A 12,400-nucleotide genomic window follows, 5' to 3' on the forward strand; every position below is an offset into this window, starting at 1 on the left:
TTGTGAAGAAAATCTGGACCTGTAAACCACATAGTCTCTCCAAGCCGAGATGCTGGGACCGATCTGGTGGCTAGGTCAGCTGGATTCTGATGTGTTGGCACGTAGTGCCACTGCTGAGGAGAAGTTGTCTGTCGAATTCGGTGAACACGATTGTGCACGTACACATAGAATCGTTTAGAATCATTGTGGATGTATCCGAGAACCACCTTGCTGTCACAGAAAAACTTCACAGTATCAGGTTTAAGATCGAGTTCCCTGAGGATTAGTTCTGCCACTTCGACGGCCAGCACTGCCCCACAGAGTTCCAGGCGAGGGATTGTGGGCTCTGGTTTAGGAGCTAGCTTGGCTCTCCCAAGTACAAAGCCGACTCGACACTGTCCATCTGTAGTGATGACTTTCAGGTAAGCTACTGCTCCTATGGCCCAGTTTGAGGCGTCAGAAAATACACACAGCTCAGTATACATGGCAGTGGAGAGCGACTGTTGTATGTAGGCACGAGGAAGCTGAAGATTACTTAAATCCTGTAGTGATCTTCTCCATGTTTCCCATTCATTTAACTTGTTTGTGGGAAGTTCGGTATCCCAGTCGCATATGTCAGCTGAAAGTTCCCTTAGTAGTGCTCGTCCTCGGATGGTCACTGGAGCAGCCAAGCCCAGTGGGTCGAAGAGGCTGTTAACTGTCGATAGCACTCCTCGGCGAGTGAAGGGTTTATCGTCAGCTGCAACCTTGAATGTGAAGGTGTCAGAATCTATCCTCCAACACAGACCAAGGCTTCTTTGTGCTGGGAGAACTTCCTCATTTAGCGCCAAGTCTTTTAAACCTGTAGCCAGATCTTCAGGGGTGAAAGCCTGCATCACTTTGATACTGTTGGAGGCAATCTTATGCAGTTTAAGATTAGATCCTGCCAGTGATGCTTGAGTGCGCTTGAGAAGGTCAATAGCCTCTGCTTCTGTCGAGAGAGAGATCAGTCCGTCGTCCACATAAAAGTGTCTCTCCACAAACTGGCGTGTGTCAGGTCCGTATTTGTGCTCACCCTCTTGGGAAGCTCTTCGAAGTCCATATATAGCGACTGCAGGTGACGGGCTATTCCCAAACACATGCACGCGCATGCGGTATTCCCCTACTTCCTTTGTCAGGTCATGATCTTTGTGCCAAAGAAATCTTAGATAATTTCTGTGGTCCTCTCTCACCATGAAACCATAGAACATTTGTTGGATGTCGGCTGTCACAGCAACAATGTCCTTTCTGAACCTGAGCAGCACTCCTAACAGGGAGTTATTTAGGTCAGGGCCTGAGAGCAGGACGCCATTAAGAGAAATGCCACTTTCTTGTGCGCTTGAGTCAAATACCACACGTATTTGATCGGGTTTTTGGGGGTGGTAGACCCCAAAAATGGGTAAATACCAACATTCTTCATGTTCTTGGAGAGAAGGTGCCTTCTCAGCGTGCCCATTTTCGAAGAGCTTTTTCATGAACGCAATGAACTGCTCTTTCATTTTAGGATTTTTGCCCAATGTGCGATCCAGAGAGTGGAGACGAGACAAGGCTTGAGCACGGTTGTTTGGTAGGCGTGGTCTGGGCGACCTGAATGGTAGAGGAGCAACCCAGCTGTTTTGTTCATTCTGACAGAACTCCTTCTGCATGATGTTCAGAAAGCTCTCATCTTCAAACGACAAAGCCGGTTCGTTATCACATGTCTGTCTTGTGAATACGCTTACCCCAAGTTTTTCCTCAGCAGGCATGTTGGTGGAGCCATAACTGGACAGGCAGGGGTAAATATTGGGTCTTTGCTCCCCGCCATACGCCAACTTTTCTTTCACAGATATTTCATTCTGACATGGCACCATGAAAGATGGACGTCCATTCGGCAGGACACTAGTCTTATAGACAGCTACAGTAGGCTTGTGTGTCCTGTTGATGCAAACTTCCCCAACTATCACCCATCCCAAATCCAACTGCTGGGCAAAGGGAGCATTGTGGGGGCCGTTAATTTGTTGCCTTACTTTGTGCACACGTATGAGATCTCTTCCCAGTAAGATCAAAATCTGTGCTTCGGGATCTATCTCAGGAATGTAAGGCGCTATGGGCATCAAGTGGGCATGGGAACGTGCTACCTCTGGTGAGGGGATTTCAGACCTGTTGGTCATGATGTCATTACATTCAATGAGTGGAGGTAAGTCTAAGCATACTTCACCGTCCAAAGCCTCAATCTGGAAACCGACTGCCTTTCTCCCTGTCATCTCAGTAGTACCAGCGCATGTCTTCAGCAAGTACGGGGAAAGGTTGCTACTGATCCCAAAGAGTTGGAAAAACTCAGATTTGGCCAGCGAGCGATTGCTCTGGTCATCCAGGATGACATACATCTTGACTGAGCGCTCTCGTTGTCCCTTTGGAAAAACTCGCACCAGGCAGATCTTAGCACAAGATCGTTCAAGGAGACCAACTCCACAGACTTCAGTGCACTTTGAGGTTACCTCTGTTGTGGAGTTGTTTCGCTGGTCTGCATCTGACACTGATGCAGGAGGCGACACTTCTGGGAGAGTAGTCTCCGGATGAAGAGCAGTGCAGTGCTTATCACTCTGACATTCATTGCACTGTAGGTTCATGTGACATTCCCTCGCAACATGAGTAACTGAGCAGCACCTAAAGCACCGTCTGTGGTCCTTTAATAACTTCTTCCTTTCCATGAGTGGTTTCGCTTTAAAGACCCTACATTTTTCCAGAGGGTGGGGTTTGTTGTGAAGTGGACAGTACTTAGCAGGATCATTTGCGCCTCTCCCATCTGTTTCTTCTCTATGTCTGGAGCTTGGATTAGCTACTGTGGACACATTTGTCTTTCGAACGGCTATGGCAGTTCTCCCACCATCATGATTTGCCATGGGTTTTTCATTTCGATTATAATAACGGCTGCTGTTTGTCAAAACAAAACTGGGATCGTTCCTAGCCTTGGCTTCACTGTTGACAAAATCCACAAAAAAGGCAAATGGGGTAAGCATACTCTATGCTGTTCTTTATACCTTGAACCAGCGGAGAGCCATTTCTCTTGCAGGTTCACTGGCAGCTTTTCGACAATGGGGTTAATGCCTCTTGGAGTATCCAAGTAACTAAGACCTGATAGATAACCATCTTCCTTGGCTGCCAAAAGCTCCATCAGTAGGTCCACTCAATTCCCTTAGTTTTATGTTTTCTCTCAACGTGAGGCGAGGGAAGCAGTCCAGTCACTTAAAGAGAGCACACTCTATCACTTCTGGGGTTGCATAACATTCTTGAAGTCTCAACCATGACAAATTAAGCGCAGCTTCAGGGTTAGTGATATGAGCAGCACGGATCCTTTTTACATGTTCTGATGATTCCTTGCCGAGCCATTTTACTAGTAAATCTAACTCTTCACTGGCTGTCAGCTCCAAATCCTGAATGGTGCTGAGGAAGGATGACCGCCAAGCTCTGTAGCCTTCTGGCTGATCATCAAATTTAGTGAGACCTGTGGTTACTAATTCCCTGCGTGCCAGATACTTTGCAAAGTCTAACATGCCTGTAGATGGAGTCTGAGAGTTTTGCTGTATGCTGTTCCTTTGAGAAGTATCTGAATGCCTGATGTGTGGACTGCGTTCTAAAGATGCCTTACAAAAATAGCGAGGGCTCAATGGAGTGGGCTGAGGCGAGAATGGCTGCTGTCCTGTAGTTGGCTGATGCTCACTTAGCTGTGAGTAACCAGGGTTTGTAGATAAAGTGTTATATTCTACGTTGGATTCTGGGAGTTCTTGTTTTGTTGACAACGATGCTTTCTTAACATAGATGGGACTCAGTGTGGCTTGAGAATCTATGGCAGGTTTAAAACTGATTCGAGCTTGATCTTCGAGGTATGCCTCGGTTTGCTGTTTTATGGACAAAGGTGAGATGCCACTCCTGTTGCTGTGTATATCATCACAGTCTATGGCTGCTGCTGCTTCTAAAACCTCAGCCTCAGCAACAGCAACGGCAGCTGCTTTTTCAAGTTCCAATGCTTCTAGATCTGCCTCAAGAGTAGCCTTTTCTAAATCCAACTTGGCCTTTTGTTTTTTTTATTTCAAGCTCTCTCTGTGCAAATGTGGCCCTGGTGCGTGCAGCTTCAGCGATAGCTCTGGCTTTTGCAGCGGCGCTGGCTACTGAATGCTTTGAAGAAGAGGTGCGCTTGGAGCTGGAGACCGATGACACTTTGTCGTCCATTTTGGTATCCATAACTATGCTGGAGAATCCCTCTGACGAATATAGTCTTTCACTGTACTGTTCTCTCTATGTGTTAAACTCCCTGAGTGTGAACATAGATAAACAGCCAGCCAAACTCCTTTTCAAGAGCCAGGAAGGTGAGCGTACTTGCTCCTTTAATGACTCCAAACATAGCAATCATCTTGCACTGACATCATTGAACTGGAGTGAAAGACTATTGCTTTCTGAAGGACTCCTTTGAAGGATTGCTTTGGATTCCACATGAATGATTACAAAGTTGTAGCCATGCTTTTCCCACTGTTCTCTGCATTTCCTGCTTCCTGTCTATACACATGTCAAAATAAAAGCCTTCCTGTCTATCCAGATGTCAAAATAAAAGATTCACAATTTTCCGATGTATAACAATAGAAATACACTTTACACTTATTTGTGTCATTAGCATATGAACACATTGAAAACAGAACAGGTGCTGTCCATTATGGTCAGACATTTCCACTTTGGAAATTCCAGCAGTCCTGTGGTTTGTTGCGATGCAGCTTTCCAAGTAAGTTTTGCTGCTGTTTTCTTTTCAGAGAGAAAGTGTTTTTTGCACAGCCTGACATTGGGGTGAATTTCCTGGAACATCCACTCCTGTGAAGATTGGTGGTTGTGAATATTTTCCACTTCTGAATAATCTTTCTCACAAAAGATTGATGGACTTCAGACTGTCTGGAAACGACCTTATAACCTTTCCCAGATTGTTGGGCAGTGACAATTGTTTCTTTAAGATCACTGCTGATGGTTTTCCTCCTCCGCTGTTCTGAAGATGTACTTACCTCATTTAAATGGGCCAGGCGACTTGTTTTATTATGTCCTGACACCTTAAAAGGTGCACTTTCTTGTGCAAATCAATCATCTCAGCAACCTGCAGGTTACTCGTCAGCTGCTCAAACCTCCAGTTGTTTTCTCATCTAATTTGTCCACCTGTGCACAGCAGGCTAGATCCAGCTGGTTCCTTGATTGAGAAAAGCTACCTCTTGATTATGATATTGATTTGTATCGTCTCTAAAAATTTGTTTTTTTCCAAAGCCTTTAAAGCTTGTGTGTGAGCTATGAGAGAATGAACAGTGTTTTATCGGCTTCCTCCTTCTGCAATTCTTACTTTGAGCCACATGGGGGAGCTGTAGCACTGTGTTGCCTCCCTGCTACCAGAGAGCAAGAGAGAGAGGCGCATGGGAAAAGGATTAAAAAAAAAAAAAGAGCCTGGGCTCATATTGAAAATTCATGACATGCACTTCTCAACTTCTGCAAGATACACAGCAAGTATAATGAGCTCAAAGCACAGAACTTGGTTCTTCCTGACTATTTTATCAGTTTGTATTTCTTTTCCAGCTCAGTGTGTGTGTGTGTGTGTGTGTGTGTGTGTGTGTGTGTGTGTGTGTGTGTGTGTGTGTGTGTGTGTGTGTGTGTGTGTGTGTGTGAAAGACTAACTCCCGTGCCATCATTTAAATATAAATTACTGGCACTGACTGTGGCTTCAAACAACATCACAAATGACACAAACAAAAACAATTAAAAATCTCTAAACAAACAAAGAGACACTCCTCTGCGAAGGCTGCGTAGCATGGCATGAACAGGAAAGGAAAGACAGATTTGGCCTTAATTACATTTTCCCTTCACGTTCATCCATCTCTTTATCATCTGATTCTTCATTAGCTCACCCCACAATTGCTTCTTTTTTTTCTTAAACTGTCCTCTGTCTTTTTTATCCTTCTCCTCTCCGTCGCCCCTGTCGTTCCCTGTCGTTCCCTGTCTCTCTGTCTGACCTAGTTTTGGGCGGCGTTTCTCTCACACGCACAAACCGGTGGTCCTTCAGGTGCTTTAAATCCTTGAGAAATGTTTGAATTTTGATGTGATGTTTTTAAGGTCTGGAGATGTGCAGAGTTTTTTGAGGTTGAAATGTCTGGATTTGATCAAGGTCATGAAACTGTTTTCATTTGCACTGTTGCTAGAGGACAGCAATCTCGTCTTCCCATCATCCTCCATGGTTTCCATCTTTTCTCTTCTCTGCTATTGTTTTTCCAGTGTGATGCAGACTAGTGTTGGCATGTTGCCCCAGACCACACCGAAATATTCACACACATACACAAAGTGACACGCCAACGCACAGCCTGCAGAATCTCTTCAAATCTTATTCCCGATCCACTTGGACTTCCCCCTCTTCAAGCTTCTTTTTTATTTCTTTATTTCTTTTAAAGGAGAGGACAGTGACGTCACAATGGAGCCTCAGTTACAGCTACGGCACATGCTGAGTGAGAAGTTTCAACCATCTGGTCAATCGTTATTCATAGCGAGGCGTAAACAGTAAAACGTGCCGCCGGGCATGTGTTGCAGAAAAAGAGCGCGAGGATGCTAAGCTGCTAGCTCGGCTCATCCGAAACAAAGGTGTGGTGGTTAAAAGAAGGCACACGGCTGCTTTGTGAGGGGTTCAAAGACCACCTGGACTTCATGGACAGAGGATTTCCTTCTTCTATGACATCCAATCCTCCGTTCAGGTAAAGTACAGAAACAGAATAACCACAGCTGCCTGAGCAGCCAATGTGCTGATCATCATCAAGCAAATGGCAATTTCCATTCACCCGGCGGTAAACTTGTTTGCACCGCCAGTGAAAGTTTTGCCTTTTGAAGTTCAGGTTTTCAGTGGCTTTATCGTTCGTCACAAAGTAACAAGGTTTCAGCAAGAAAGCCTCCAAATCAGACACTTTAATCATGCAGCACACAAAAATCCAAAAAACACTTAAAATGACTCTTTCAAATAATCCCAGTTTGCTCAAAAAGCAAACAGGTTTTTATAGAAATCACAAACTCAGGAGCTTAGCATAAAAGACTCCACAGAATTCAGACTCTGCTGGCTACAAATATGCATTCAGGTGAAGACGTCCAAAAAAGTTTCGTTCCCTGCTCCCTTATCCACAAACGGGTCATCACAGCATGTAGCTTCACACGTTTGTTTTTAGCATGATTACACACCAGATGCCCCTCCTGAGGGATTTGTGTCTCCAGCTCATTGGTACAAATCATTTATCATAAAGACAGTGCCAGCCAGCCACGCCAGTGCTGTCTGTCAGCTGTAGGCTGCTGTAGAAATACACTGGATTTCTACAGCATCGGCTGATATATTTTATATTTATTTACATACTTCGAAATCTCTGGTTGTAGCTTCACCGTGTGCACAGCTGTGATGCTGCTCTGCTACATGTGCTGCTGGGAGCTGAAGCAGATCTGCCATTATCAGCTGATATATTGTTCTAATGCTTACCAATAAAGAGTGTTTGCTTCTTTGTGAGTTTATTTGCCTGTACACACACACACTGTGTGTGTACGTGTGTGTGTGTGTGTGTGTGTGTGTGTGTGTGTGTGTGTCTTGAGTCTTTGAAAAAGAGGTCTTGGGCAGGGTCGTAGTTGGTAAGAATTTGTTGTTTTTTCACAAAGAGGTCATGGGTTAAGCCCTCTGTATATTTGGGGGATTTGGGAATCAGCTTACAAGGATTTTTCACTCATCATAAAAGCACAAATCATGCTAGGTCCATTGTGAAAGCCTAGTTTGAATTAACCTCAAGTTATACCGGCCTATTAGACATTAGGGTGCTGAGATCTACACAAAAAGGAATTGAATTAAAGTTAAATGCATGAACAGGTTCAGATCTTAGCTAACAACCTTTGTGTCTCTGAAAATCCTGGTTGTAGCATTTTATGGTGCACAGTGTATTTATGCATTGCTGTGTGCACAAAGGCTCTTAACAGAAGAAAGTCTAATGTAATTTTCTGTTTCAAGGAGTGTGAAAACACACAAAAAGAAATCTTTTGTGTTGTGTACACGGGGTGACTGTCAAGTTTAGAGGTATGGGGCACCTTGTGATCAGATCAGAGGTGTGGTGTCATATGTGTGGCTTCCTGCCTGATGAAGATTAAAAACCTCACATGTCAACACCTTGCACAATTACACGGCACTTTTTTTAAGGGCGGCATTTAAACCATTTTCCAGCTGCTGTCAAGTGACTGATTCACACATTTATTTTGGTCAAATGTGCAATATAAATAGCTCTGCTTGTTATGAAGAACATTTTTGCAGTGACTTGTCTCCCACAGCATGAGTGTGTGTGTCTGTGTGTGTGAGAGAGCGCTCCCTCCCTCCACCTCTGCCTGGCTGTCAGCTTGCCTCGACCACGTAGCAGCTTCCTGGCAGCGGCAGCAGCTTGTGTCTACTCTCCCTCGCTCTCTCTCTCTGACACACACACACACACACACTCAGTGTCAGTAGCCTATGTAGAACCGCGTAGCACCACCTTTGGATTTTAACCACCAACAGCACCAGCCCAAGCGGCAATGGATCTCTTTGAATTCGACTTTTTCAGAGACTGGGAGCTTGAACAACCATGGTAAGTCCTGTGCGCGCAGCTTTAGATTCTTATGTGTGTGTGTGTGTGTTTATAAATTGCATGCATATGTGTGTTTATTGTGGAGGGATGGCCGGACATGCTTTCTGGGGTATAAATAAAGATTCTTGTATTTTTGTCTGGAGATGCAGCCAAACTGAGTCTCGGAGAAATCGCGCACACCGTCTTTCTTTGTCACCGTAAAGCTGCCCTTGTTGCTGGAGATGAACCGGGAGGCATGCACACACGCACACACACGCACACACTATAGGCAGCCAGTGCAACGCCGGCTTTTTACTGTTTCGTTGTGAAATTAAAAATAATAATAAATAAAAATAAAACGTTCGGCGTAAACGTGAGACCGGGGAGTGTGGCGGAGCGCTGAGCATGGAGGGATCGGCGTAAACGTGAATGAACTGCGTCCCCACAAGTTTGGGCAGTTTAGTGTTTGCTCCATTTCAGTCCCTAAAGAATCACGTGTCCTGGTGACATTTCAGTTCAGCTCACCTGGTGCAGCGCAGGTGTAAAGGCGCAGCGTCACATCCATGGAGGCATAGCGATAGAGTGATGACGCTCAGTCAGTGTTTGGCCGTGTGTTGACTGAGCATCACTGCAAAGTGGTTGTTACTGTAAACGCTTAAAGTAGATCATCCCCATCTTTAAATCCAGTACTGTTGACAGCATTGAGAGGTCTGTATCAGCCTCGTGTTGTTTGGCACACTTGGTCCTTTTTTTGTTGTTGTTGTTGTTGTTGATTCAGAGCTGAACTCATTAGTTGACAGTCAGGACGAACACTTGACTGTAATATTAAAAGCAGTAAACATTCTTCTGGATCCATCCACTCTCACTGAAAATGATCCTCAGTGAAAATCAGCACATAAGTCAGCTGGTATCTGCTCGCTGTTTATATATCAGGACCTGATATCTATGGCAAGACATTAAATGGACTGTTTCTTATGTAGCACTCAAAGCACTTTGTTCTACATCTAAGTGCTTTCTTTCACTCACACAAACACACTCTGATGAATGCATCAAGAGAAAGTATCTTGCCTGAGGAGAATTTGGCACATAGACCGGAGCAGCCAAGGATCGAACCGCCAACCTTCATGAATAATAGATGACCTGCTCTACCTCCTGCCATCCTGTTAAAGTGCAGCACACGAGTGGCACAGTGGTGAAGCGGTTAATACTGCTGTCTCACAACAGGAAGGTTCTGGGTTCGTCCCTTCCTGGGACCGTTCTGTTTGGAGTTTGCATGTACCGTCTGTGTGGGAGCTTCCAAAGGCTTAAATGTTAGGTCGAGACTAGAAAAGTGCATTGAGGTGATGCTTTCTAACTTGAATAGCTGCATAAAGTAGATTCATTTCAGGACATGTTGGGAAAATGTTATAGTTCACCAATAAAGAAAAACATTTAAGATGATATTATTAATTAGATCTCTGCTGATCATAGGGCAAGAAAAGGTGGAAATCATGGACAGGTCACCCATCACAGGGTTAACAAGCGAAATTACAATTTACAACCTCCACCAGAACCTTCCTGCACTGAATCCCACACATTTATATTTTGAGGCTTATTTTTACTTTGACCATCCATCCATGACTTACTTCTGGATGGTCCGGTTGCTTATTTTGAAAATCCAGTTGCTGCTCCAGGCTTTACAGTACAGTGTTTCCACATAGGCGGGCTGGTCTGGTTGTTGTCGTGACAGTCCTCGAATGTGTCCGATTCCCCCTGGTGTCTGGAGATGTGCTGTGACTTGGAAGGCCACATAAAGCAGATCTTGCTGGGTTCCCAAAGAGCACAAGGTCTACTGTCACCAGCTGTAGTCCAAGACACTGGAACTGAAGTCTCCTGTTGCTCTATTGGATACTGTCACAAAGTATTTATGGTATTATTTATGCATTAAAAGGCATGGGTGTGCAGTGCAGTATAATTGTATGGGAGGCGACAGGCGCCGATCACTGCACCACCACGCTGCCCCTTTATAAAACTCTAAAATCTGTATGATACTATTAATCAGTATCAGTGGTACTATCATCTATAATGAAAGTCATTCTTGTGGATTCTGCTCCTCCTGCATGCCTCTGTGAAGTCATTTTCTATGCAGTAGAGGACATAAGAACAAAGAGCCACATGGGGAGAAGTGCTTTTTAAGGCTTTTAACACTATGGAGGCCTAAAAAGATGCTGGGGTTTTCAAAAAGATGATAGAGAGGCTGGAATCTGCAAGAAGTTAAACATAATTCAGTCTCTCAGCGTGATTTGGAATTTATTCTCGCACTCATTTGTGCAGAAACTGGGCGTGTGGAAAGTAATGGAGGGGCAATTTGAACCTTTCAGAACACTTTGTCAGGCTCTGGTTGTACTGGTGGGCAGCTTCCTGTTGAGGTCACAGCTTCAACTGCAATTCATATTACAATTTTTTTTAATTCAAAGTAATTAATTTTGCCTTTCAATCAGCCATTTATCATCAAGCCTGGAATTTTTTAAAATTATTGCTCCACTTACCAATTCAGTAATCTGATGCAGAGTCATGTGCACGATCAGAAACAATGTAGGCAGAATGCTTCATACATGCTGTCATGTATGCATGTCATATCTATATAAATATATATATGATTTTATTCTTCTGGATCAACAGCATTTTTAAAATATCAGCTTTTATTAAAAGATTATCAAGTGTCTCACTTCATGCTGCATATTTCTTGTCACTTGGTGGAAACATTCAGGAGGACTGTAGGAAGTAAGGTCTATATAACAGTCAGCCTTTCCAGTCTAACTGTGTATTACAGAGGGAGCACAATAACTTGGCAACCACGCTGCTGTTTTGAATGCGTATTCCAGCAGGGAGAGTCTGAGTGGGGAAAGTGACACACACTGCTGTCCCTCAGCAGCTACCGTGGAAGGGCCCTGGAGCAAGGTACTTAACCCCCCGCTGCTGGAGTGGAGCTGCTCAGGGCTCAACAACAAGCTCGGGGTGTCTACACATGTAACCCTCCCCCTGCCACCACTGCATCACGCCAGAGCTGTCAGGTGGTCCTGATGGGAAATTGGGCTCACACTGAAACGGCTTTTAGGCCAGAAAGAATATGAAGAAAATACAAGAAAAAATGTTTTTAGGAAACTGCAGAACAATGAAGGCAGCTTATGTGTGTCGATCAGCTTCTCCCTCATTTAGAATTAAACAGTCACAATCTGGAAACATCACGCCAGGTCTGTTTATGTAGCTGTCTGTGGGTGTATTACAGCCAGCACGTGCCACCCTAGGGGTCTGGACTCATCCAAGTGGCCTTGAGGGAGTCACAAGAAGCTGGAAGAAAAATGCTTTCTCCTATAGCAAATCATATTAACGTGTCAGATGCGATCCTAATCTTTTATGTTTGTAGAAGAAGAAAAATGGAGCACTGGGGTCCACAGTGTAAGCAATGATTTTATTTATGAGAAGCCCTACGTAGGGTTGAAGCACCAGGATTTGCCAGTTTCCTTCGCAGTGCTGGTCATGTTGTTAAAGTGTGGCACTTTGGCAGGGCGTGTTAATTTCCTGCTTCTCACAGAAGTCAGTAGAGTTGGCTTATTTAAACCTGCAGATTGTCAGTATATTGAAGAATTTGAATCAAATCTTTATTTTGAACAATTTCTAATGAACATAAAAACTGAATGAACCTAAATAGAAAGGCGTCATATTCACATTTCCAATTCAAAAAGCAACAGAAGGAAGCAAACGTTGAGTAATTCTCAGAGATTCTACAATAAACTGGTGGGAGCAGCAGGAAAACA

General features: G+C 44.2%; 1 protein-coding gene across 1 annotated transcript in view; it reads left to right on the plus strand.

The window, feature by feature from the left end:
- The first annotated feature begins 8,523 nt into the window (after positions 1–8,523).
- aff2 (AF4/FMR2 family, member 2) overlaps positions 8,524–12,400 on the plus strand; it is a 199,978-nt gene continuing 196,101 nt past the window's right edge. The window contains exon 1 of the mRNA XM_085368200.1: positions 8,524–8,624. Coding sequence (XP_085224326.1) covers positions 8,572–8,624 — 53 coding nt within the window. The 5' untranslated portion in view covers positions 8,524–8,571. The remainder of the gene's footprint in view (positions 8,625–12,400) is intronic.

Source organism: Diplotaxodon limnothrissa, linkage group LG2 (assembly GCF_057381915.1).
Source record: "Diplotaxodon limnothrissa isolate DT_005_m linkage group LG2, D_limnothrissa_male_GT1.1, whole genome shotgun sequence".
In the NCBI taxonomy this organism is placed as follows: Eukaryota; Metazoa; Chordata; class Actinopteri; order Cichliformes; family Cichlidae; genus Diplotaxodon; species Diplotaxodon limnothrissa.